Source organism: Vombatus ursinus, unplaced genomic scaffold (genome assembly GCF_900497805.2).
Source record: "Vombatus ursinus unplaced genomic scaffold, bare-nosed wombat genome assembly UNPS02009205.1, whole genome shotgun sequence".
Lineage (NCBI taxonomy): Eukaryota > Metazoa > Chordata > Mammalia > Diprotodontia > Vombatidae > Vombatus > Vombatus ursinus.
In genome coordinates, this window is record NW_020948983.1 from 33308465 (window position 1) to 33335891 (window position 27427).

Consider the following 27427-nt stretch of genomic DNA (forward strand, 5'->3'; position numbering starts at 1 on the left):
TCTCTCTCTCTCTCTCTCTCTCTCTCTCTCTCACACACACACACACACACACACACACACACACACACACACAAATACTGTTCTGATTTGATTTCTAGTTCTTCAAGATCTGTTTCATAAAGTTTCCTTGACCAAGAGCTAAATATAAATAATCAACTTACCTCTAGAGGCAAAAACCTGCAGTGCCCAGAGACAATGAATGAGATTCTGGTTGTGAGACAGATTTTTTCTGGCCAGAATCAATGTCACATCAAGTGCCTCCAATTCCAGAGCTTTCTTTCCAAACTTTTTGTCTACAAAAGCACACACAAAAGAAATTAATCCATGAGTGGCTTCTGACATTGACTCTAAGCAAGTCATGTAGCACAAATAGAAAGCATTACAAGTCAAATTTTCATTATCTGAAAATGTAAAGATAAAGTGATTTATACTAAGGGCTCCACTGGAGTATTACATACCCCAGCAGTACTAGGGATCATATATATTACACTCTTTTTAGTATTGTCCACCAATTTTGTCACTACTGCCCAAAATAGTATTATGTAACTATCATAAAAATGATACCATACTGTCAGATTCCTAAGTGGATTCCCCTTCTGAGGAATTAATAACCCTTACTTCTTGACTTCTTGTCAAATGCAACCCTTCTATTTGTACCATTAGACCCATTGTCTCCTCTGCCTCAGAACGGATCTCTTGAATCCTTGGATCTCTTCTCTTCTCTCCTCTTCTCTTCTCTTCTCTTCTCTTCTCTTCTCTTCCCTCTCTCCATATACATACATATATTCATGTTTATACATATATGTATATGTATATACACACATATATGTTGTTGTTCAGTAGATTTTTCACTCATATCTGAATCTTTGGGACCCCATCTGGGGTTTTCTTGGCAAAGATACTAGAGTGATTTTTCATTTCCTTCTCCAAGCTCATTTTACAGATGAGGAAACTGAGGTAAACAGAGTTAAGTGATTTGTCCAGGATCACACAGCTAGTAAGTGTCTGAGGCCAGATTTGATCAGGAAGGTGGGTGTTTCTGACTCCAGGCCTGTGTGTTCTAAGCAGTGGAGGTAAGAATGGTTGAGATATATCTTATGCAAAGTAGGAGATACACACACATATATACACATACATATGTGGGGGGTGCAGCTAGATGGTGCAGTGGACTCATCTTCCTGATTTCAAATCTGGCCTGAGATACTTCCTAGTTGTGTGACTCTAGGGCAAGTCACTTAACCCTGTTTGCCTCAGACATGTTTCATATTATTTTCCTTCATACAATCTACCTCTTAGAATACATAGGTTCTTTTGAGTTTGACCTCAAATGCCATCTCTCCTGTGAAGCTTCAATGATACTACATTTATCTGTGCATATGTTATTTCCATCAAGCAGAATACCCTATTTAAGGGCAAGTCCTGTTTCATTTTATATTGTGTAGTTCACTAAAACTCCAGACCTACATGCAAATCATTATATAGCCCTATCTCTCCCATCTTATACTTGAGCAGTTGATTTTTTGGACTCATTTATGATTTTGTGTTTATCCTTATTAAATTTCATTCCACTAATTTTAGTTCATTGTTTTCACTTGTTAAGATCATTTGGGGTCTAAACCATCACGTAGTATATTCTTTATTCCCTCTCAACTTCGTCTTCTGCAAATATAAGTATGTCATCTATGCCATTATATAAGTCAGCAATAACATTACTAAACAACAGAGAGCCAAGGACATCCCTATGAAGGACTCCACTAGAAAACTTCCTCCAACCACCTAGGCAAAACCATATGAATGCCCTGATTTTAGTATGTGTGATCTATGAAAGAATAAAGCTATCCTTGCATGATTATTACCATAAATATTATGAAAATGGCTATGCCATTGGCCAAGTTCTATTAAAGGTTCATTGAATATTTGAAGTTCCCAGTATCACTTTCCTTATTACCAAAAAAAACAAAAACAAAAAAACATATGTTTCATTCCATTTAGCCTCAGACTTCAAGGGCTATTGGTACCTCTCTGGCCAACCTTGACCAGCAACCGAAGAAGAGGCAAGAGGATGTTGTAATCTGGGGAAGCTGTCCGAGCAGAGTCCACCAAGGTCTGGAGGAGGGCTTCACTGCCTCCCTTGCTAATCATGTAGTGGATCCTTCGATCTGTACCTAAGGAAGGGAATGAGAGTACAATCATTAATCATGATTTTAGAAAACAGGAAACGGGCCACAAGAAGGAATTGCTCAGTTTATTTTAAAAGAGACTAGAAGTGCCAGATCCTTTCCAGTTCCTAAACTACTCAATGTTTATGTTAGGAAATTAGGGAAAGAGACTCAATCTCAATTTTAGTTGAAATAGACTATAGAAGTCATCTGCTCTAACCTTCCTCTGTGAGGTCATCAGAATACAATGGGCAATAATGATGGAGGGGGTAAATAGAATATAGCCCTTTCACTAGAGCAGATGAAATCAATTCCTAGACTTTATACTTTGTTGAGTTTGTGATATCAACACTGTTCCTTTCTATAGTGCGCATTTCAACTCGATACCGCCATGCCTTCCTCCTCATCCTGAGTGATTCATGCACCTGTCTTTTGAAAAGTACTCCATAGCAGATCATGGGACCTAACAAGTAAGTCTTAAATAGCATTCCTGGGATTTTTTTAGTTATGAGAACAATCCCATAAGCCTCTGCTTGATTGAGGAAAGAAAGAAGTGTTCCTCAAAAGACATATTAATAGGAAAACATCTTAAAGAGCAATCTCAAATAAGATAGCAAGTATTCTCTCTGGATATGTGATTGATAGTCATTCAATTGATCAACAAGCATGTTAAACACTTCCTATGTGCCAGGCACCATGTTAAGAGTCAGGCACCATGATAAAAGAAAAAGCCAAAATAAACTCTGCCCTTAAGGAGCTTACCTTCAATGGGAGAAACAGCAATTACTAAAATTGGTATATGTAAGACCTATGCAAAACAAATGGAAGGTAGCTTTTCTTAGAAGAAAAGACACTAAGATCTGGGAGGACCAGGAAAGGCTTCCAGCAGAAGGTAAAGTTTAAATTGGCTCACAGAGGAAGCAAGGGATTCTGAAAGGTCAAGGTGAGGAGAGATGGCTTTCTAGTGAGGAATAACCATTGAAAAGGCATAGAAATTGGAAATGGAGCATGATGAATGATGAACAACATGTATGGCTAGAATATTGAGTATCAGGATGGAAATAATGTATAAGAAGATTGGAAGGATAGGAAGGGGCCAAAATGTGAAGAATTTTAAATGCCAAACAATCAACATTTATTAAGTGTCTACTATGCACCCTAAAGTACTACACTAAGTGCTAAGAATGGAAGAAAAAATAAAAAGTTGAACAACTACATACAAACAAGATATAGACAGTATAAACTAGAGATAATCTCAGGGGGAAGGCACTGAGATTGAAGAGAACTGGCAAAGGTTTCTTGAAGAAGGTAGGACTTCAGATGAGATTATGAGGAAACTAGCAGATAACGAAGAAAAAGAGAATTCCAGGCATGGGGGACAGTCAATCAAAATGTACACAGTCAAGAGATGGAGTAATGTGCAAAGGACAGTAAGGAGTTCAGTATGGCTGGATTATAGAATATATAGAAGGAAATAAGGTGTAAGAAGACAAGGAAGGTAGAAAAAGGTCGGGTGATAAAGGGCTTTAAAAGTCAAGGAATTTTTGATTGGATCCAGGAGATAATAGCTGCTAGAGTTTACCTCTTCTGCAGGGTAACTCAAGTCTTAGTGTTATGGAGGTTGCTGACACAAAAGTTCTATTCAACTACCTTTCCTTCAAGACCTCAGTGGCACCACCACACTTCTGTGCCCAGTTATCCATTTAAAAATAAGCTTATTTTTCCCAACTGCCAACATTTTGTGTATGTAAAGGAAGTGCCAAGAACTGGAATGGTGGTATTAGGACAGTACAGAAAGACAGTTGGCACACATTAGGAATGCAGAGGAGTAGAAAGAGGATATTAATGCAATAGAAAGGTTAATTAGAGACCTAGAAACAGCCCCAACTGATTCAGCTGCACTGTAGTCTCTCTGCCCATAGACCTAAGCTGCCTCCCAAGGCACCTCCCACTGTATCTGGGAGTGAGTAGTTCAGTTTTTTCTCTGCTAAGCGGGAGTCCACTGTAACACTCAAGCTGTGAGTTAAAACTATTTTTATTCTGGTGGGGTAGGTGGGCAGAGAAGGTTTGTCCTCAATGATACTCAAAGGCCTCTGGGCTGCCCTTCCCACTATGCTACTAATAATTAAGCAGCATGAAAAGACAACTGCCCCTTAATGTTTCACTGACTTTGTCATTACTTTCCATTTTTTCTTTTCAGTAACTTTACTTTTCCACTTTTACACAGTATCTGGGAAGTATTTCAGAAGTGAGTTTAGAGTAAGAAGAATACAGTATATCTCAGAAGATAACCACCAATAAATTAAGTCATATCTAGGAAAGGATGAACCAAATGACCATCACTGGATCAATAGGAGGTGAGTGAATGAGAAACAAAAACCAAAATGAACATTTCATTAAGAACCTTCTTAACATGATATTGGCAGGGCTGCTTCAGACACAATGGCACCTCAGAGAAGATCACCAAAGCTATGCACATTTCTTTGTGTACCAGGTTCTCATTGCCCAACCCATGACCTTCACCTGAGAAAAGTAAATAAGAAAGTGAAGATACTTACCAACTGAAAGCAGCTCAGTGAGAACCTGAAGGATGTTCAGAATTGATTCTCTATCAGTAGAGCTCTGAAATTGGAACAGAGGAAGTCATCTTTGAGGAGGTAAGACTTGCGATTTACAAGCGTCTAAGTAATAACAATTGATTCCATTGCTGCTACCTGTTCTTGGATGACCTTGTTACGAAATTCTTGTTACCAAATCCTGGGGATTCCACTTCTTCAACATCTCTTACATCCACACTTGGTACAAGCCTTCATTACCACCTGCTTAGACCATTGCAATTGCATCTGAATATGTTTTCCCAAATCTCCTTCCTCTCTACTTGAATACATACTGCTGCCAGAATATTCTCCCTTATGCATTGATCCAATAATGTTACTTCTCTGCTTTAAAAAATTCTCCACAAATTAAAAGAAATAAAAACCTTTTTTTTTTTTAGCATTCAAGACCCTTTACAATCTAGTACCACCACAGGTATCTAAAACTATTTCATATCAATCTCTTTCATATAGTCTTCATTCCAGTCAATTTGGACCACTTTTTGTGTTCATAGTGCCTTTATGCTTTTCCTTGCCCTCATTTAAACTGTTTCCTATGCTTAGATGACCTCCCTCAGGCCTCTTGAATTCATACACACCTTCTAAATCCCAAAGAAAATGATACTTCTTTCATGAAGAAAATGCTACACTGTCTTTAAACTCATAAAGAAAATGGAAGCTCTTCCACGAAAAAAAGCTACCCCTCTTGATTGCATTTATCAATAAATAATTTCACTGTCTAACCCCCTAATAGCACTTTTGCGCCTCTCATCCATCAGGCAATATTGTATCATTACCTGTGCCTTACCCATGGTTCACCCTATGAGGACAAGGGCCTTCTATAAACTTTGACTGGGATAGTACTTTTCAGGCAATAGGCACTTAAATGTTACCTGAGTGTTGAATGAATGGACAGGCATTTATGTAACATCTCATGGCTTACAACATTATACGTAACTTCTTGTTTGATCTTCACAACAACCCTATGAAGCAGATAGCACAAGAACTATTATTCTCATTTATCAGAAGAGGAAACTGAAACAGAGAGGTTAAGAGATTTTCCCAGGATCACACAGCTAGTAAGTATCTAAGGTCATTTATATTCAGGTCTTCCTGACTCCAGTCCTAGTTTTCTACTTTACCCATGTACCACATGAAGTCATGTGCTCAAAGCATTTAAATGATTTCCTCAAAGCAATAGCTAACCAATTGACAAACCAGAATCTGAATCTTGGTCTTCAAGGAAGGCACCATAGTTTGATGGAAAGAAGATTAGAGTTAGACTCAGAGGGTCAAGAGTTAAGTTCTTGATGAGCTAATTCTGGGAATTCTGGCAAGTTGTGGGAGAGAGGAGTGAGATTCAGTTTTCCTTATCTTTAAGATGGTGATGATAATACTTCTGCTGTCTATGTATAAATTGTGCAGATCAAGTGAAATAATACATGTAGAGTGCTTTGAAAATTCTGAAATGTTACTGCATATAAAATTCATCTGTTAGGAAAGTAGTCTGACTAGCTAAGTCTAGGGCTCTTTCTACTAATACACATAGATGTGTGCTTCATTAGGTTGAATTATAGAGGGGGAAGCTTCCAGAAGTTGTAGGACTATGTGAGGAAAGCCGAAATGAACAACTGCATATATCTCACTTGGAAGTTTCAAACATGATGCCATGCAGGTATTTATGCTTCAGGACCAGTGTTACTTAGTAAACCATCTCTGGGGGCTTGCTTTGGGAAATACAGCAGTAAAATGAGCTCTATAGGGAACATTGATGGGACGCAGAAATAGAACAGGGAGAGGTGACTTTGGGAGACCTATATAAAACACATTTACCACCATTATTTATCAGCACACTTTTTTTTTTCAAATCAAGGGCTATGACAGTGAAAAGAGAACACCTAAAATGTCCTGATAAAAAAAGCCAGACTACCCAGGCTTAAAATGATGTTTGTATGTTTTATTATAGGTCTTATCATTAACTGTTTGATCAGGAAGGGACCTTAGAGATCATCTCTTGCAAACCCTTTATTTTACAAAGGAGCCATCTGAGATTCAGTTACCTGTCCAAGGTCACATAGCTCATCAGTGGCATGTCTGGAAACTCCCCATCTATCATCTTTCCACTGTACCACAAATCAAAGTACCACACTATTCTTATCTATACCCTGAGGTTAATTAGGATAATAGCTCCTCCATCTGAAAAGCATCTCAAGAAGTCATCCTGTCCAATCTCAAGGCAACACTGCTCCAGAGCTTATGACACTTCCTTAAGGCTGAGCTTAAAACCCTCCTCTTCACTAGGCCTACCCCACTAAGTTTCCCTCCTTTGATTTATTATAGCTGTCTCCTGAGTACCACATAATCTAGCAAAATATGCTACTTTAACTTCTTTTCAAATTGTTTCATATATGGATACTGTATCTCCCTACATCCCATCCAAAACCATTTATCCGAGGCATCTTGCCATTTCCCCTCCCATTGCCCCACACCTCCCCACATGCAACAGCATGCTCCAGACAAGACTTCTAGAGATCATGTTTCCTCTGCCCCCCACATACACACATACTTCCTGGAGAAGTCAAGTCATTCATCACTCTACCCTGGGGTTCAATTGAGTGCATACTCACCAACCCAATATATCTAGTTGCCCCTAAACCATGTTTCATATCCCATTCACAGCCATACACCTTGGACATCTTGCTATATATGTTCTGTTACCATATGCATACCATGCACATTCATCTGTTCCCACTTTTCCATCTCTTGCTCTGGGAGTAGTAATCAAATCAACTTTCTCATTAGTTTTTGGAAATGGCATAACAATCTACCACCCTATGACTCCATTCACAATCCTCCTTACCCCCCAAACCAAAACCCTATTTCCTGGTCATCACTTCCCTACATATGCTATCTCTCTTTTTAGAATATATGCTCCGTGAGGGTAGGGATTGTATCTCTTTGGTATTTGTATCTCCATTACCTAGCATAGTGCTTGGCACATTTATTAAGATTTGTAGCTTAATAAATAGGGCCAGCTAGGTGGCATAGTGGATAGAGTGCTGGGTCTGGAGTTAGGAAGTCTCATCTTTCTAAATTAAAATCTGGTCTCAAATACTTACTAGCTGTATGAATCTGGTCAAGTCATTTAATCCTATATGCCTCAATTTTCTCATTTGTAAAATCTGGAGAAGAAAAATGATCTGGAGAAGGAAATGTCAAACCATTCCTGTATTTTTGCCAAGAAAACCCCAAATGGAGTCACAGAGAGTGGAACATAACTGAAAAATGACTGAACAACAACAACAAAGCCTAATAAATACCTTTTCATTAGTTTTTTCATTCCCTACTTTATTGCCAGTTCCTTACCAGATTCTAAACTTCATTAGGGCAAGGATCACATTATATTTTTCTTACCTCTGTTTCTCCCAATATGGTACCTCGCACATAAGAAGTACTTAATAAATGTCATTTTTTGTTGTTTAGTCTATTAGTTTCAAGAGAACAAGGACTGTCCTTCCCACCCCTTCTATGTGCTTTACAGCATCTAAACGCAGGACACAAAATCACTGTTTATTGTGACTGAAGATTCCATTCTTTTATTTACTTTTCCAATCCAGGGGTTTTTGGTAAAGAAATCTTTAAAAGGAGGGGGAAGCAAGGGGACAGTACCATGCATGCTATCTGAGCATTACATTGATAGGTTCAATATCACAGAACAAAGAATTATTTTTGTACTATTTTTATTTTTTTACATTCTAAAAAATTTTAAATATTTTAAATATTTTCTTTTGACTCTTTTAAAATTTTGAGTCCCAAATCCTCTCTCCCTCCAGCCCCTTCCCCATCCATTGAGAAGGCAAGCAAGATGATATTAATTATACATGTGAAATCATGCAAAACATATACATAACAAAGAATTATGAGGACAGTAGAGGACTGTGTTTTTAGAGTTCTATGAATCCAATTATGAAGTACTCATTCTCTTCACACAAGCACATATGATACATTCATGCTCTAACTGAAGGAATAATATTTGAAGGATATGAGCTATCTCCTTTCCTAGCTCCTGCACCTACTTTTCTTTCAGGCCCATTTGGATTTTTCAAAAACTGGAATTTTTTAAAATAACAATAGGATGGCTGCATATTGCCTCGCAATAAAAATACATCTCATTCATCCATTCAATATTGTTCTAGGGTCTATCAGAATACAAGATGAATAAGACACATTTCTGCCCTTAGAGAGTTTATGACAGTCCTATAGGAGAGATGGGATATCTTTATAAGTAATTAAAATACAAGACAGGATATGTGCCATAGGCAAAGTGTTTTTTTTATAGTCCATAGATTTAAAACTGGAAAGTTGTGCATAGATCAGAGAGTAAAACCTCCTTATGTTACAGAGGTAGAAAATGGGCCCATGAAAGGTTAAGTGATTCACACAAAGTTGCATACATACATAACTGGCCAAGCTAGGACTTGAACCCAGGTCCTCTGACTTCAAATCTTAAATTATTTTCATTGTGTCACATGTAAGTTCAAAGAAGGGAGATACTGGGTTAGAGCAAGATAAGGTAAGGCAGGGAAGGTCAAGAATAAAGGAGAATTCATGAAGGGTGTAGCATTTGACAGGACTTTGGAGGATGTATAAAATTTCAACAGGTAGAGTCAAAGAGAGGAAAGCATTCTGACAGAGGGAGGTCTTTTTGCAAGAACAGATCTCTTGTCATCCCCTGCCCCCTGCCAGAAAATCATGCCTCATAACCAGTCAGGGCACAGTTCCCCTTAAAGGAGGGGTGAAGATAATACATATCTTATCCAATCAACTTGACAAGGTCACTGAAAGAGCTCAGTTAGCTATCACCTAATTTCTTACATGCCTGTAATACATAGATTCATCACAGCCTTCTCCTATCTCCTTTTTTATCTTCCTCTTTGCTGCCTCCCAATATGTCTCCTGCTGACCGTGATCTGAGACTTCTGAACTTGTAAGTATATCCTAGTTGTTCTTCCCTGTTTCTAACACTATTGACCTTGGCACTGGCAATATCCAGGGACTGTCCCTTTGGATTCTGCAGATTGATTTTAACCTGTACTGCTTTCCAGGACTCTGTGTTCTACCTGCTCTGTTACCTCAGCCAATGAGTCCATGATCAATTTTGCCACATTTATCCCTGGCTCTCCACTGCTTGTTGCTCAGGACCCACAGGAACAGTGAGTGACTGTTTCAGTGTAGTGTCTTCATAGAGGAATATAATTAGATTGCAGAATTGAAGAAATTGAAAAGCTTTCAGTGGCCATTAACTCCATCCTTTGCTCAAATCACTATCACATCTAAAACATTCTTGACAAACTTTCATTCAGCCCGTGACTGATGACCTTCAGTGACAGGGAACTCACCACTTCCTGAAACAAACCATTCCACTTTTGAATGCCTTTCATTCCTAGAATTTTTCCTCCAAATTTTGCACTGAAACCTGCTTCTCTGCCATTTCTAACCTTTGGTCCTAGTTCTTTCCTCAAGATCCTAATAGAATAATCCTACTTGGAAATCCTTCAAATATTTAAAAAAAAAACAATCTCCCAAGTATCCTTTTCTCTTGACTAACCATCTTAAGTTCTTTCAATTGATTCTTGTATGTAAAGTTTCTGGATTCCTCTAGATGCTGTCCAGATTGACAGAATCCCTTCAAAATCTGGTACCCAGAAATAGAAATACTATCCCAGATATTCAAGGACCAGGGCAGAGTACAATGGGACTATCACCTATCTTTATCTGGACGCTGTACTTTTAATACTGCAATATAATATCAGATTAGCTTTTTTTTTTTTGCATACCATGTTACATTGCTAATACATTGTACTTGTAGTCCACTAAAACCCCCATATTTTCTATCTTCATTTCCCCACACACGTGCAATTGATTTTTTTTTTGGAACTCAACTCCAAGACTTTAAATTTATCCCTGTTAAATGCTATTTTGATAGCTTCAGCCTATCATTTCAGCCTGTCAACATCCTTTGGGATTTCTATTTCATTATTCAATGTATTAGGTATCTCTCTCAACTTAATGCCAATTGGAAAATTTTGTATCTATGCTTTCATCTCAGTCACTGAGAAAGTTCACCTTTGAGAACCAATGCGACGGAAAGGAGAGTTCACTAGACAGGAAACCTTTGGTTTGCTTTCCAATTTGCATACTATTTAACCTTGGGCAAGTCACTTCAATTCCCTGAGCCTCGATCTTTTCAACTGTAAAATAGGCATAATAATATTCTCTACTTCATGGAATTATTGTAAGAGGGGGAAAATTTGCAAATCCCAAAGTACTATGTAAACTTGAACTATTATTTTCTGATTCCTACTCTAAAAAAAAGCTATAATTGGATTATCAAAGAGCCCTGGGCCTTTGGAAAATCTTGTTTCCCTGACTTCATCATCTGCATTGAGAACTTTGGCTGAATAGTAGCAATCCCACCATGCCATTTGCCTGCACCTGCCTATCACAGCAGAATGGAATTTTAACAAGAAGTGCCATACTCAGAAATGCAGCGTTCTGTCCAACTACCACTGATTTACATCCAAGCATCAACACATGCAATGCTTTGGCCCTTCCAAACCACTTCACTAAAAGCTGGGAATGGAGGCCAGGGCATGAAGATTACTGTATTGCTTGAGTAAATTGCCACTACTTCAGTTTTATAGACCTAGAGGTATGGGAAGGGCTCAAGCTAGAGAAAAACAAAAAAACTGCAATGGCTCTCCCTCTCTGATCATATATGTTACCATCTCCCTCACCACTACTCATTCATCATTTTGTGGAAGAGAATAGAAAGAAACAATTTAAAAAATAAAGAATAGGTGAAGGAAAGGAGAAAAAAAAGGAGGGAAATGGGAAAAAAGAAGACAAAGAAAGAAAGAATAATGGAGGGTACACAGGGAAGCAAAAATTCTACTTCAATCCCCCTCCCATCCCACTCCCATGAAGTCTTCCCTTCCTATAAAGAAGTACTTGATTCAGTATAACAAAACAATGTCTTAAAGGCTCTGTTCTCCAACAAGGTATCTGCCCGCTAATATGTCAAAATAATATAAGATGCTTTGAAAGATCTAAAAAGAGAGGCAACTTTCTTCATTGACCTTCTGATAATAATCCATAATCACTCTAATAACTTGGGCCAACTATACATCCAAGAAAAATTAAAGTTGATGAAGAATGTCTATTGTCCAGACTATGATTTGCAGATAGAAATTATCCATCAGGACATACATCTTGAATATTGCAAATGGATGATGAAATGAGCCCAAAATATGAGGAAGAAGTGAGTTGGATTGCCTTCAGGAAATGAAAAAGTTCTTTCCATGATCTAAAACAAAGGCATATCTTTTTAGTACCAACAGTTTATAATGTTACTCTGTGGCTATGACTCATGAGTCACCTGGCTGTTCACCTGGACTTCATCATTGTCTTCAGAAACTCATCTTCCTTCAATATTGGATCAATGAAATACACCCCTATCCTTGGAGTTCCTCCCTCCCTCCGACTGAAGAGGGTAGAGGGTAGAGGATAGATATACCAGATCCTCCATCTAAAAAGGGAGCCCCGGGGGCTCATTGTTTACCACCTGGCTGCTCTCCTGGACTTCAACATTATTTATAGAAACTCATCTTCCTGCAAGGTTAAATCAACTCTGAAACTCACTTCTCCTCAGTACTCCCTCACCCTGCCCCCCCCCTTCTGATTGGAGAGGGTAGAGATCTGAGACCTCCTCCTGGATCCTCCACTTAAGAAGGAGGCCCAGGATACCACCTGGCTTCAGGATTTCAATATGCCCTCATTACAGGTACCTTCTGCACCCTGCTTCCAGTTTTTCAGTTTTGTTTTGAGTTGTCTTTTAGCATTAGATTGTGAATTCCCTGAGGGCAGGAACTGTCTTTTGCCTTTCTTTGTATATCCCCAGTGCTTAGCATAATGCCTAGCACATAGCAGGCATTTAATAAACGTTTATTGACTGACTGATGGAAACACTACCAACTCTAAATAATTGAAATTGAGGATCACCCAAAGGAGAATAGAAAGGAGAATTGTGGGCATGAGGCAGTTATAATACATTATAAACAAGGAATTAAAAGGGATAAGCTGAGTAAAGGAGATCATCAAAGAAATGCATGAATAAAAAAAGATGAATTAGTCACATGCTGAGAGTGAGAGATAACAAAATTATCTCCCTTTGAGCTCCACTGGTATCTTCACAAAATCAAGAGTAATTGATGCTGGCTTCTATAATGCTGGGTAGACTCATTGTGGTGAACTTATGAGAGGCTATAGATGAGAGTCACATAGGATGCAATTGGCATTGTTAGAAGGAATATCCACATTTATTAGATCATGGATCCATTTGAAAATTCTGAATTTTGGGGTATATTGTGTGTCTTTCCCTTTCCCCAACCCATTCTACCTTGTAATATAATTTTATGTATATTTGTAAAAAACAAAAAAATTAGATTTTAATTATCTTGAGGACAGGCAACCATTTCATTCTTCATCTTTGTATTCACAGAACCAAGTAGAACACCTTGATTACAGTAGGGGATTAATGAATTTTTGTTGAAAAAAATTTTATTGAAGCATCAACAGAATAACCTATCGACATATACACATATATAATGCATACATGTATATATGTATGTATATTTACATATATATACATATATGTGTATATATAAATAATTACCCTGTGAGGTATTATAGATAATCACCACTTTATAGATGCAGAAGCTGAATCAACTTAAATGACTTGTCCAGGGCCACACAACTAGTAATCATCTAAGGATGGATTCAAATTCTGATCTTCCTGACTTTTGATCCAGTATTCTATCCTATTATACCACTCTGACTCTGACCTTTCATTATTTCCCTATAATGGAAACAATTCACAAACAAGACACAGATCACAGAATTCAGATGTAGATAAAACCTTAAAGAGCATTTGGCTATGCTGCAGAAACCTAGAGAAGAAATCTATACTTGGACCTCAAATTCACAATTTTCTGCCTTAGAGTTGAGATTCCTGCCAAGAGAGCCATGCAGGCACGATACACTATATTTTAAAAATAAATAAAGAAAGAAGGAATAAATAACTAACAATAGAGAAGAAAATTCCCCCACCAAATCCCAACTGACATTAATTTATTCACTGCTATATTTACCAATAAATATTGTACACTATTTAGGAGAATAACACAAAGCCGTTATCTCAACCACAGCAATAATAAATGAGCAATTAAGGAAGGCAAGATGCTTTTCGCCTCAATTTTCTTTTAATGTTCCCTTTAAATGAATCACTGAGTAATCCCCCTGTTGTTTAAGGCTTGCCTATAAAAAATGGATACACCAAGCTTTCAAAAAAGGGCAGGCAGTTGGTGGAATAAATGTATCATTCAGCGTCGAAAATTTTGAGCTGAATTTTGAGCTAAAGAGCCGCTGAATATAAAACACACTGTTACCTATCTTAAGTATACTTAGCCCAAATTTCTAGTCTATAAAGACTAACAATATGCTAAGCATCAATACATATCCTGAATTGCTCTCTCTGCACCCACCCCGAGAAAGTCTGTGGTCACCTTGGCCAGCAGGCACAACCCTCCACCCTACCACAGAACTGCCATCGGAAAACACAGCCAGCAACAGACTAGAACCAGTTTTGCACTTGAGAGCATGCCTGGTAGTATATTTATCCAGCCTCAGCTCTAGACTAGCAGGAGGCATATGAGTAGAGTGGCCAGAATTTGCTAGTCTAATCCTGTGTGAGGTTGGGGTGGTGTGAGATCTAGGGAGAAGAAAGTAAGGCCTTTTTCCCACCATCCCCCATATAAGATACATAGATGGGAGAATTAAGCATATATATTACTGATTCTTTTTCCCCCATATTCCAATAAAATCATTTTATTATCTAGAAGAGAGCAAAATTTTCCCATGGCCAAATGCTATCTGATCCTAAGGAAATGCCTGGGAAGGACACAATTGCAGGAGTTGCTATTCCTCAACACTCCAACTACTAAGATAGTCTTGGAGAAGGGCCTGCACCTCTGCCAGCTGGCTGAGGTTGGTGACCTTGTCCTGAAAGTGGCCTTTCTTCCCAGATCCTTGGCCTTGTGAAATCACAAAAGATCTTGAAGTCACACTAGGCAAAGTCAGTGTCCCAAGAAAACTATCGCCAGACCTAAATTTCAATAGCATTGCATGAAGGGTTGACCTGAGCTCTCATGGGTTAAATTAAAAACATTGAATCTTTTAGCAGTGAGAGTGAACCCACAGGAATTCTGGTTTATCACTCAGAACCATCCTGCCTCTTAGTTCTTGAAAATTTCCCTCTTCAACAACTACTCTCCCTCCTATTTCTTCCAGTCCCTCTCAGAATAACACAATCACCCAAATCTCAGAGTTGGAAGAGCACCCCAAGGCCAGATTGTCCAACTGGCACCTGAACGAAAGTCCTGTCTACAATAATACCAAGTGTCCATCCAGCCTTCATTTGAAGATCTCTTGTGAAGAAGAATCCACTACCTTCCCCAACTAGCCCATTCCATTCTTGGATAGTTCTAACTGAAAGAAATGTTTCTTCTTTGTTGAGCTAAAATATTTCTCTCTGCAATTTCTACTCATTGCCCCTATTTTTGTGTATTAAGACCAAACAGAACAAACCTAACCCATTTTTCACTGGCTATCTCTTCCATGTGATAGGCTTTTGAACAAATAATAAAAAATAAGACTAGCTAGCATTTACATAGCACTCTATTGCAAAATGCTTTTCAAATATTTTATTTTATCTTTACAACCACCCGAGGAGATCAGTGCTTTTATTATCCCCATTTTACAGATGAGGAAATGGAAACACAGGTTAAGTGACTTGCTCAGGGTCACACTGGTAAGAGTCTGAGGCCAAATTTGAACTCTGGACTTCCTGACTAAAATCTCTTTAATGTTTACCCTGCATCTTCAATTCTGCAGACCAAGCATCCCCAGTTCCTTCAAACAGTTTAAGGTGCCTTATATGGCACAATCTCAAGGCTTTTCACTTTTCTGGTCATTCTCTTCCAGACTTTTTTCCAACTTATTCTTCTTCCTAATATGCGATGCCCACAACTAAATATAATATTCCAGGTGTGGTGTGAGCAACTACAGGTAAGGAACACCCTTTGCCAATAAAGATAAACTCTGCACTCTACAACTTATCATTTTATTGGACTTGAAGCCTTCATAACATGGTCCCTTCCTACCTTTCCAGAATCCTTTCACTTTACTCTATGACCCAACAACACCAGTCTCCTTGCTATTTCACAAGAAAACACTTCATCTCCCAAATCCATGCATTTTCACTAGCTGTCCCCAATGCCTGGCATTCTGAGCCTCCTTATTTCCACCTTCTGGTTTCCATAGATTCCTTCAAGTCACACCTAAAATTTTACTTTCTGCAAGAAGCCTTTCCTAGTCCCCTTTAATGCTATTGCCTTCCTACTGAGATATCCAATTTACTCTGTATACATCTTACCTGGACATAGTTGCTAATATGCTGTCTCCTCGCTATTAGATTTGTGAGTTCCTTGATGTCAGGGGCTTGTTGATGTCAGTTTTTGCTTTTCTTTGTTTCCTCAGTGCTTAGCATAGTGCCTGGCACATAGTAGGTGCTTAAGAAATGTTTGTTGACTTGATTTGATTTATTGGTCAGGGCAGAAGATAATGAAACTGTCACTTCCCTGGTTGTGGACACCATGCATTTTTAATATAACCAAAGATTGCATTTGTCATGTTTTCCGCTACCATATCATACTTCTGAATCATATTCACCCCAACTCATTCCACTAAAACTCCCAGATCTTTTTCAGACACAATTCTGTCTAGACATGTGTCCCACTTGAGATACTTGATTACACTTGAAAAACTGATCTTTTTTAACTTAAGTATAAGACTTTACTTTTATCCTTACTAAATATGTCTTACTAGATTCCACAATAATTTTATATTTCAAGAAATGTTTTTGGATCCCCATCCTGTTATCCAGTGCATTTGTTATAATTCATAGCTTTAGATTACCTGAAAATTGGATAAACTTGCTATCTATGTCTGCATCTAAGTCCCTGATCAAGATGTTCAATAGCATGGCACAAAAATCCTGGAGAATTCCACTGCCAAGTTAACCTTGAAGCATCAATGGCTATACTTTGAGTCCAGACATGAAATCATTTTCAAGCCTCCATCTCTAGCCTCCATCTCTCTCTTTCTCTCTCTCTTTCTCTCTCTCATTCTCTCTTATTTCATCTCTCATCTCTCTCATCTCTCTCATTCTCACTCTCTCTCACTCTGTGTTTCTCTCTCTTTCACTCTCTCTCTCTCTCTCACCCAAATGAGAGAAACTTGTCAAATATTTTGACAAAATTTAGAGAAGCCACTTTAGCAGCTCATGTTTACAGTAATCTATGAAACAAAAAGGAAAGAATCAAGTAAACAAACATTATTAGCACCTACTATGTGCCTGACACTGTGCTAACTGCTGGGAATACAAAGAATGACTAAAAAGAAAAAAAAATCCATGACCTCAAGGAGTTCATATTCTAATGGGGGAAACAATATGCAAATGACTATGTACAAACAATATATAAACAGGATAAATTGAAGATGGTCTCAGAGGAAAGGCACTAAGATTAGGGATGAAGAGGAAGGTCTCCTTGTAGAAAGTGAGATAAGCTGAGACTTGAAGGAAGTACAAGGGGTAGAGATGAGGAGGGAAACCACCCAGACAAGGGAGATAGGGAAATGCTCAGAGCTGAGAGATGGAGTGTAGTGGGCCAGGAATAACAAGACAGACAGAAGTTTAATTAATATAACTAGCCTCACCTAAAACTGCTATTCACCTCCAAGATTGCTTTCAGTCTTTCAAACTCTAGTCCAGGGTGAGGAATCTGCAGCCTCAAGGCCACATGTGGCCCTCTAGGTCCTCAAGTGTGACTTGCGGTTTGGATTTAGTTGAAGGGCCACACTTGAGGACCTAGAGGACCACATGTGGCCTCAAGGCCCACCCGTGATCTAGTCCAATAGAATTATGGCTTCACTTGCCTCCCTTGGCCTACAGGATCAACTATTTTTTTAATGCTCTTACTAAGACTTCAGATTGCCTTAACTGCTAGACCTTCAACTGAATCCTTCTTGTCAATCCCCATCCTGAGTAAACCTCACTTTAAGGAGTCCCTTTTCTCTCCTTTTACTCCTAAGCTACCAAATATTGCTAGAAAAAAAGACATCATTGTGCTTATTGCCCCCACTAGCCATTAGAATCAAAAAACCAGGGACTTAGAGTTAGAAGGATCCTTAGAGGTCAACTAGTTCAACCTCCCACTTTACAGATCAGGAAATTGAGGCCCAGAGAAGTTAAGTAACTTCCTACAAGACACACAGGTAGAAAGTGGCAAATAAGGAATTCAAATCCAAATTCTCTGTCTTTCAATCCAACACAATTATACCAGTTGACTGAATTCTCAGTGTTGCTTAGGGAAAATAATTCTATTCATGTCCAGTTAACCTGCAGCACATTCCCCACAATGCTCGTTGCAAACTTTTTTGTCCTCATGCCTCCAACCCTGACCTTATCTCTACTGAAAAGTTTAAAGCCATCCTTAGATTTTCTTACTCTTCACCTCACCCAGATGCTCTTCCCTCCTTCCTGACTCAAGACATACTCTTCCTCTTGTCTAAGGTCAAAAGAAGATCTCCTTAGCTTTGTTCCTGTTACTCTGTCTGCCTACACTGTTCTCTCTCTACACCTTGACCTTTTGAAATGTTATCTATCAAATCTGGTTCTTTCCTATCTGCCTGACTGGTGAAAAGACAATGATATAAAAAGAGAGACTCTCCCTATCTAAGGCTAAAATGTGGCCTATGAACAATGGCCTCTCCTCTTTCCCTTTTTGCTTTGGTTTTATCTTCCTATTAGGTGAAGGAGATTAAAGATGGTTATGGTCTCTGTGAGCTTCAAAAGGTCAGAAGAATGAGGTACCAGAATTCCAGGAGTAGAGTCCATGTGAAGGTCTGTGAAAAGTCAGATTTGAGGGGGCAAAATCTCTATCAACCTGTCCAGCCAAGCCTAACAATAGCAGAGACTAAACTCATGCATCTATCAGCTATGCCACATTTAGAAGTGAACTTAGTAGGGCAAATACTACGTAGAAAATGTTTTAAGTTTTAGCCCCCTCTCCTCAGTGATGGAGGTGATGGTATAGGCCAGCATGTGACCCCAAGTATTGGGGGAAAATGTCATACTTCTGTTCTTGCTGCATCTTCTCAGTAAGTATCCCTTTGTAAACACTAAGACAAGCAAACAAACCAACAAAAATCATATAATTCGAGATCAAGATCAAACGTATTTAACAAGATATTCAGCCTCTCTGGGCCTCATTTTCCTCATCTGTGAAATAAGAAAGTTGAACAAGATGGACTTTAAATTTCTTCCCAGATCTAGATCTCAACCAGACATGTTGGCACACTTCTGTAATATAGCTTCCTAAAGAAGCTGAGGATGGAAGATCAGTTGACCTTAGAAGTTCTGAGCTTGAAGTGTGCTAAGCCAATCAGGTGTCTACACTAAGTCTGGTACCAATGGCAAATCACTGAGAGCAGGGGAACACCATTCAGACTGCTGAATCAGCACAGGTTGGAAATGGAGGTCAAAGATCCCATGCCATACAGCAGTGGGATAGAGTCGTTGAGTGGGTCACTACAATTCCAGTCTAGGAGAGAAAGGGAGGCCCAGTCTCAAAAAATAAAATTAATGTTATCATTTATTATTAAATGTTACTAGCTAATATAATTAAATGATATTAAAATTAATGTAATCCATGTATGCACATATTTGGATTATGTTAATTTTATACATATGCATATATGTATTTTATATATATATATATGTGAAATCTGTCCTACTAAATTATTAGCTCCTTGGTGGGGATTTGGGAGACTGAGTGAGGTACTGTTTCTAGTTCACCTTTGTTTTCCTTGTCCCCATTGCCTCATAGTATTTAACCAAGTGCCTATCTAGCACTGCAGAACATTAGATAATCAATCAAAGTTGAATTGAATTATACCAAAGGTAGTGACCGGTCTATTCTCTAATTCAGCAGAGTTGGAAATCTAAGAGAATCAGAGCTCAAACAGCAACATGAGGGATACAGCTTTTTGGAAATAAAGAAAAACTTTCCATAACCATTAAAATAGGCTCTGGGGAGAAATTAAGACATTTCCATTACTGGACTTTATTATTGTGTTCATTAGTATAGATTTTCATACATCTGTAGTAGTTGAGATGGTATTTGACCTACAGGGTAATGGTTAGATTAGAGAGTGTCTCAGGACAGCCTCCCCTGTAATTTTCTGAGCCCAAAAGGAATTAAGCAAATGCTCTAAAACACATCACTATACCAGTGTTTCAACTCAAATCCAAAACTTCTTTTTTTTTAATCAAATTAACCAATGGCTTATCTGTTTTATTAGTTTTTTTTTCATAAAACCAGTTCCTGGTTTTATTATTAGTTCACTGATCTTACTTTAATTTGATGAATCTCTTCTTTGATTTTCAGGATTTCCATTTGGTGTTTAATGGAGGGTTTTTAATTTATTCTTTTTCTAGGTTTTTTTTAGTTGCATACCCAATTCATTGATCTGCTCTTTCTCTATTTTATTGATGCAAGAGTTTACAGATATGAAATTTCCCTATGTACTACTTTGGCTGCATCCCATAAATTTTGATATCTTGTCTCATTGTTATTTTCTTTAGTGAAATTATTTACTATTTCTATGATTTGTTCTTTGACCCACTTATTCTTTAGGATTAGATTATTTAGCTTCCAATTAATGTTTAATCTATTTCCATGGCCCTTTATTGAATGTAATTTTTATTGCATTATGATCTGCATTTGATAGTAAGGTTTTTATGCCTTAATATATGGTCAATTTTTATGAATATGCCATGTACATCTGAGAAAAAGGCATACTCCTTTTTATTCCCATTCAGTTTTCTCCAGAGGCCTATCATATCTAACTTTTCTAAAACTCTATTACTCTCCTAACTTTTTTCTTCTTTATTTTTTTATTAGATTTATCTAGTTCTGAGAGGGGAAATTTGAGGTCCCCCACTAATATAGTTTTATTGTCTAATTCCTCCTGCAACTCAAACCTTTCCTTTAAGCATTTGGATCCTATCCCATTTGGTGCATAAATGTTTAGTGTTGATATTACTTCATTGTCTGTAGTACCTTTTAGCAAAATGGAGTTGCCCTGCCCATCTCTTTCAATTAAATCCATTTTTGCTTTAGCTTTGCCTGAGATCATGACTACCATCCCTGATTTTTTTTTTAATTTTAATTAAAGCATAATAGATACTGCTCCAGGCCTTTATGTTTACTCTGTGTGTATCTCTGTGTTTCAAGTTCAAACCCAAAGCTATTGAGTTCTAGTTGCTTATTTCTTACAGCTATTGCAGCCAGGTCAAATTTTTGCTGATTCTAATCTCTGTGCCAGGTCAACACACCTGCCTTTGCCCTCACCCTATGTTTCTACTTCCCTGAAATACAAGTTATCAAAATTGCTCCTGAGATAGGCTTTCCTGCTTAGTATTCAATGTTTCCAATATGAAAAAAATGTTCCTAAGCCAAGAAGTAAAATATTAGAAAAAAGAACATTCTTGTAAAGAGTCTGAGAACAAATCTCCTGAGGCAGGGACATGATCTGATTTTCTGTTCTATACAATGCCTATCTCATCAGTAAGCAGTTTTTTTTTTTAAATTGTGGAAATAAAAATGACAGCAATTAGTAATTGGTATTATTGTATCCCTGGAAGGCCTTTGGGTATTTCGTAGATTTTTTTAGAATTGTAAAGTTGGTCATTTCATTTCTATCCGAAGAAAGGTTGTTCACCATATCCAAACCACAGTTGATAAATCAAACTCACAGCATAAAAATTTGCAGGTTTGAATTAAAGGATTACAATGAGGAATGCCAAATGTTTCCCTGAATGGGTTCTGAATTGAGTAAGTAAATAACATTACCAGGTGCCTGCCTCCCAAGTTTCAAGCCTGGTGTCTAAAAAGTGAATTGCTGCTCTACTGCATCTGCCCAGAGATGTTTCTCACTGTATCATGAATCCACCAACTCAGAGGAAACTTGAGGAATTAAAAGCCTTCTTGATATAGAGGCTAAGGCTGTATCCTGTTGTGGTCACTGCATCAACCAATTTTCTGTCAAATCTTTTTATTTTTTTAGTGATATATTAACAACTGATTTTTTCAAGACTGATCACAGGCAAAAATAGCTTGCCTTTGGTATTTTGCATTCTGTCTTCCATTTCTTTGCTTCCACCTAATGGCATTTGTCTTTATCCTGGGTTTCCAGTATCCTTATGTGATTCCTTGGACACCGAAGTCTTCCTCAAGCCATCTCTGCCCAGACAGTAGTTTCCTCATTTTCTGGACCAGTCTCTTTGAAATGTTCTGTGTAGCTTAAGTGAAAATTAAGGATCAACAATGGAATTTGTAGCCTAGAAATCTCTTGGTTTGTCTCCTTCAACAAGGATCTTAAGTTCATCACTTCATTAGTCTTTTGGGACTACTTATAGTCCCCCAAATCATATTATTGAACCTGTGTCCCCCTTTAAAATGAATATGTAATCAAATAAGTAATTGTGAAAAAAGCAAATATAGAAGTAGTAGTAAAAATAGAATAGTTATGTAGATTCAAAGAAATATGCACTTTATTTCTACAATATTACTGGACTAAAATTGAGTTCACAAAATAGTCTTCTAGTTTCTAGAAGAAGTTTAGAAATATAGTAAATTTGCAAATTCATTCTTCTTTTTGTATGGAGAATTTTGTTTATCCAAAATTCAGAACAATCTCAAAAGTAATTCAATTCAATCCAACAAATGTTTATTTAGCACTTACTATGCACATGACACTATTCTAGATATTAGGGTTATAGAGATAAAAACCAAATGTCTCCATTTTGTCACCTATTACCTAGAGAGACCCAGCTTCACCATGCTTTGCTTCACTCTTAGGCAGGCCACCTCCTTACTAGCCATCATGCCACTGTATCCTCAGGGCTTATAGCACAGTGCTTGGCATATAATAAGAGCTTAATAAATGTTTTCTTCTTCATTTTTAATTCATTGAAGATCTGCCCTCAAGAATCTGTTTTGTGAGGGATAACACATACCCACAAGTAAGTATAACTACCAAATCATTTCACAAGGCAGAAAGCACAAACTAGGCAGATCAAGAAAGACCTCATGTAGGAGTTATGCTTTGAAGGAAGTTAAGGGTTCTGGGAAGCAGAAGTAAACAAAAAATATGTTCTAGAAAAGAGGACCACCAAAAAGCACCAAGCTCAAAACATGGGTGTTTTAATTTCTACAAATAAGTAGAACTGAAAATCAGAAATAGAGAAAATCAAGAATCTAGAGCTAATGAGTGCAAAATGATTACAAAAAAAAAGATAAGACTCTTACAATGGTTCTGTCATACTTAGGCAAGTTGCAATGGGGGGGAAATATCTTGAAAAGGCCAAGTTGCAGGAATTAATAGCTTGGCCAGGAAAAAAAAATACGGCCCTGGCCAGTTTTACTACTTTTAGTTGACACCATATAGGGAAAAGATAAAGTCATTATACCTGATATCATGCTATCATCATGCAAGGTCAGATGGAAAATAGGGGAAGACATGCTAGTGTTCATTTGCCTGCTAAAGGCATACCCAGCAAGAGACAAAAGGAAACAAAAACAAGCAGAAAACAAGCATTCCCTATGAACGAGTAAAGAACTTTCCTAATCAGCCCTAGTTTCCCTGAATTTCTTCAATTCTCAGCTAAAATGTGACCTTCTGCAAGAAACTTTTCCTAATCTTCCTTAATCTTAGTGCCTTTCCTGTGAGATTACATCTAATTAATCTTGTAAATGTCTTAAATATTTTTTTAAATAATTTGCATGTAGTTTCTCCCATTAGGCTGTAAGCTCCTTGAGGTCAGGGGCTGTTTTTGTCTTTCTCTGTTTCCCTAGCACTTAGCATAATGTCTGAGACATATGTTTTAGTAATTTTTCAGTCATGTCCAACACTTCATGACCCCATTTGGGGTTTTCTTGGCAAAGATACTGGAGCGCTTTGCCATTTTCTTCTCCAGATCACTTTACAGATGAGGAAACTGAGGCAAACAAGGTTAAGTGACTCACCCAAGGTCATACCGCTAGTAAATGTCTGACACCAGATTTGAACTCATGAAGATGATTCTTTCTGACTCCAGGTCCAACACCCTATCCACTGTGCCACCAATCTACCCTGTCTGACACATAATACGTGCTTAATAAATGTTTATTGATTTTGTTTAAGAGTCAAATTATCACAGTGGAAAGAATCTAAGAATATATGTGTATGTTTAATTGTTTAGTGTGTTCTGTCCCCCAAGACATTTACATTTTGAACAAAAATCTTTAGCTCAAAGGAATAAACCTGTAAAAGCAGAAAACAAGAAATCAATGACATGCTTTAGAAGAAAAGATATTTTTTCATCCAGAGATTTTTCTCAAATCACACTACATAGATAGTACCTATCTATGTAGGGCATGTAAGGGCAGTCCTGGATTTCTAGACCAAATGTCTAGTCAATTTCATTCAGTTATCAGCTTGGTTAAGTTAACATTAACTATTTCTTAACTGGGAACTTTTCATCATATAAAAATGTATGTGTATATATTTATACATGTATAGCTGTTATGAAAACTGTGACTATACATATGCATATACACACACATATGTGTATAAACACACACACATATATTCAGTTTTCATAACAGCTAAAAATATTTTTCCCTAGGAATCCATCTTGAAATATGGTTCTTGTGTATGTATCTTCAATACTATATTTTATATAATATTTTATTTTTCCAATAATATGTAAAGACAATTTTTAACATTCAATTTTTATAAAATTTTGAGTTCCAAATTTTCTCCCTCCCTTCCTTACCTCCTCCTTCACTGAAATGTTAAGCAATTTGTACAATTATGTAAAACATATTTCCATATTACTCATGTTGTGAAAGAAGAAATAGACCCCCCCCCCCAAAAAAAGCACACAAAAAAATAAAGCAAAAATACTATGTTTCAATCTGCCTATCTGCTTTCTCTGGATGTGGATGGCATTTTTTATCATGAGTCCTTTGGAATTGTCTTGGATCATCGTATTGCTGAGAAGAGCTAATCTATCAAAATTAATCCTCGCACAATGTTGCTGTTACTGTGTACAATGCTCTCCTAGTTCTGCTTACTTCACTTTGCATCAGTTCATGTAAGTCTTTCCAAGATTTTCTGAAATCCTGATGCTCGTTATTTCTTATAGCACAATAATGTTCCATTACATTCATATGCCACAACTTGTTCAGGCTTTCCGTAATGATAAGTATCCCTTCACTTTCTAATTGGTTGCCACTGGAAAAAAAAAGCTACTATTAATATTTTTTGTACAAATAGGTTCTTTTCCCTTTTTAAAAAACCCTCTTTGGGATATAGAACTAGTAGTGGTATTGCTGGATCAAAGGGTATGCATAGTTAGGTTGCAGTTTGGGCATAGTTCCAAATTGTTCTCCAGAATGACTGGATTGGTTCACAACTCCACCAACAATGCATTAGTGAACCAATTTTCCCGCATCTTCTCCAACATTTATTATTTTCCTTTTCTGTCCTATTAGCCAATCTGATAGGTGTGAGGTGGTACCTCAGAGATGATTTAATTTGCATTTCTCTAATCAATAGTGATTTAGAACATTTTTTCATATGACTATAGATAGCTTTGAGTTCTTCAGCTGAGAACTGCCTGTTCAAATCTTTTGACTATTTATCAATTAGAGAATGACTTGTATTCTTATAGATTTGAATCAATTCTCTATATATTTTAGAAATGAGGCCTTTATTAGAGATACTTACTATAAAATTCTTTCTCAGCTTTCTGTTTTCCTTCTTATTTTGGTTGCATTGGTTTTCTTTGTACAAAAACTTTTTAAGTTTATATAATCAAAATTATCTTTTTTACATCTGTAATACTCTTTATCTCTTGTTTGGTCAAAAATTTTCCCTTTCCATAGATCTAAAAAGGAAACTATTCCTTGTTCTCCTAATGTGCTTATGGTGTCACCCTTTATGTCTAAATCATTTTTACCTTATATCTTGGATATAAGATGTTGGTTTATAGCTATTTTCTGCCATACTGTTGTTGGGTTTTTCTAGCTAGCCATTTTTTTTCATTAATTCCCTTGATATTCTTGACCTTTTGTTCTTCCAGATGATTTTTTGTAATTATTTTCTTCTAGTTCTATACAGTAGTTTTTGGTTGTTTGATTGGTATGGCAGTGAATAAGTAAATTAATTTAGGTAGAATTGTCATTTTTATTATATTGGCTTGGCCTACCCATAAGCAGTTGATATTTTTCTAATTGTTTAGATCTGACATTAGTTGTGTGAAAAGTATTTTGTAATTGTGTTCATATAGTTCCTGGGTTTGTCTTGGCAGGTAAACACCCAAGTATTTTGTTTTGTCTACAGTTATTTTTAAATTCAATTCCTCCTTCTATCTCTTGCTGCTGTGCTTTGCTGGTAATAATAGAAATACTAATGATTTATGTTGGGTTATTTTATATCCTGCAACTTTTCAAACATTGTTAATTACTTCAACTAATTTTTAGTTGATTTTCTAGGATTCTCAAAATATAATATTGTATCATCTACAAAGACTAATAGTTTTTCTTCTTCACTGCCTATTCTAATTCCTTCCATTTCTTTTTCCTCTCACAGCTACAGCTAACATTAGTGGTACAATATTGAATAATAGTGATAATAATGGGCATCTTTGCTTTACCCCTGATCTTATTAAGAAGGCTTTTTAGCTTATCCACATTACAGATAATATTTGCTGATGGTTTTAGATAGTTTACTACTTATGTTTTTAAGGAAAGCTCCATTTATTCCTATGTTTTCTAGTGTTTTTAATAGGAATAGGTGCTGTATTTTGTCAATTTTGTGCATCTATTTAGATAATCATATGATTCCTCTTGGTTTTGTTATGGATATGATCAATTATCCTGACAATTTTCCTAATATTGAACCAGACTGTATTCCTGGTATAAATACCACCTGGTCATAGCGTATGATTCTTGTGATATTGCTGTCATAGCCCTGCTGGTATTTTATTTAAAATTTTGCATCAATATTCATTAGGGAAATTGATCTATAGTTTTCTTTCTCTATTTTTGCTCTTTCTGGTTTAGGCATAAGTACTACATTTGTGTCATAAAAAGAATTTGTTAGGGCTCCTTCTTTGCCTGTTTTTCCAAATAGTTTATGCAATATTGGAATTAAATTTTCTGTAAATGTTTGGTAGAATTCACTTGTGAACCCATCTGGCTCTGGGGATTTTTTCTTAGGGAGTTCATTGATAGCTTTTCAATTTGTTTTTTGTTTTTTTTTAATGGGGTTAGTTAAATATTATTTTTTCTATTCTGTTAATCTGGGCAATTTATATTTTTGTAAATATTCATCCATTTCACTTAGGTTGTCAGATGTACTGGCATACAATTGGGCAAAATAGTT

At 37.0% G+C, this 27427-nt stretch overlaps 1 protein-coding gene across 1 annotated transcript in view; it reads right to left on the reverse strand.

Annotated features, from left to right (window-relative positions):
• Positions 1-10244, reverse strand: part of AGBL1 (ATP/GTP binding protein like 1) — an 868369-nt gene extending 858125 nt beyond the window's left edge. The window contains 5 exon segments of the mRNA XM_027851980.1: positions 162-293; positions 2019-2165; positions 4718-4781; positions 6753-6776; positions 10224-10244. Coding sequence (XP_027707781.1) covers positions 162-293; positions 2019-2165; positions 4718-4781; positions 6753-6776; positions 10224-10244 — 388 coding nt within the window.
• Between the last annotated feature and the right edge of the window lie 17183 nt (positions 10245-27427).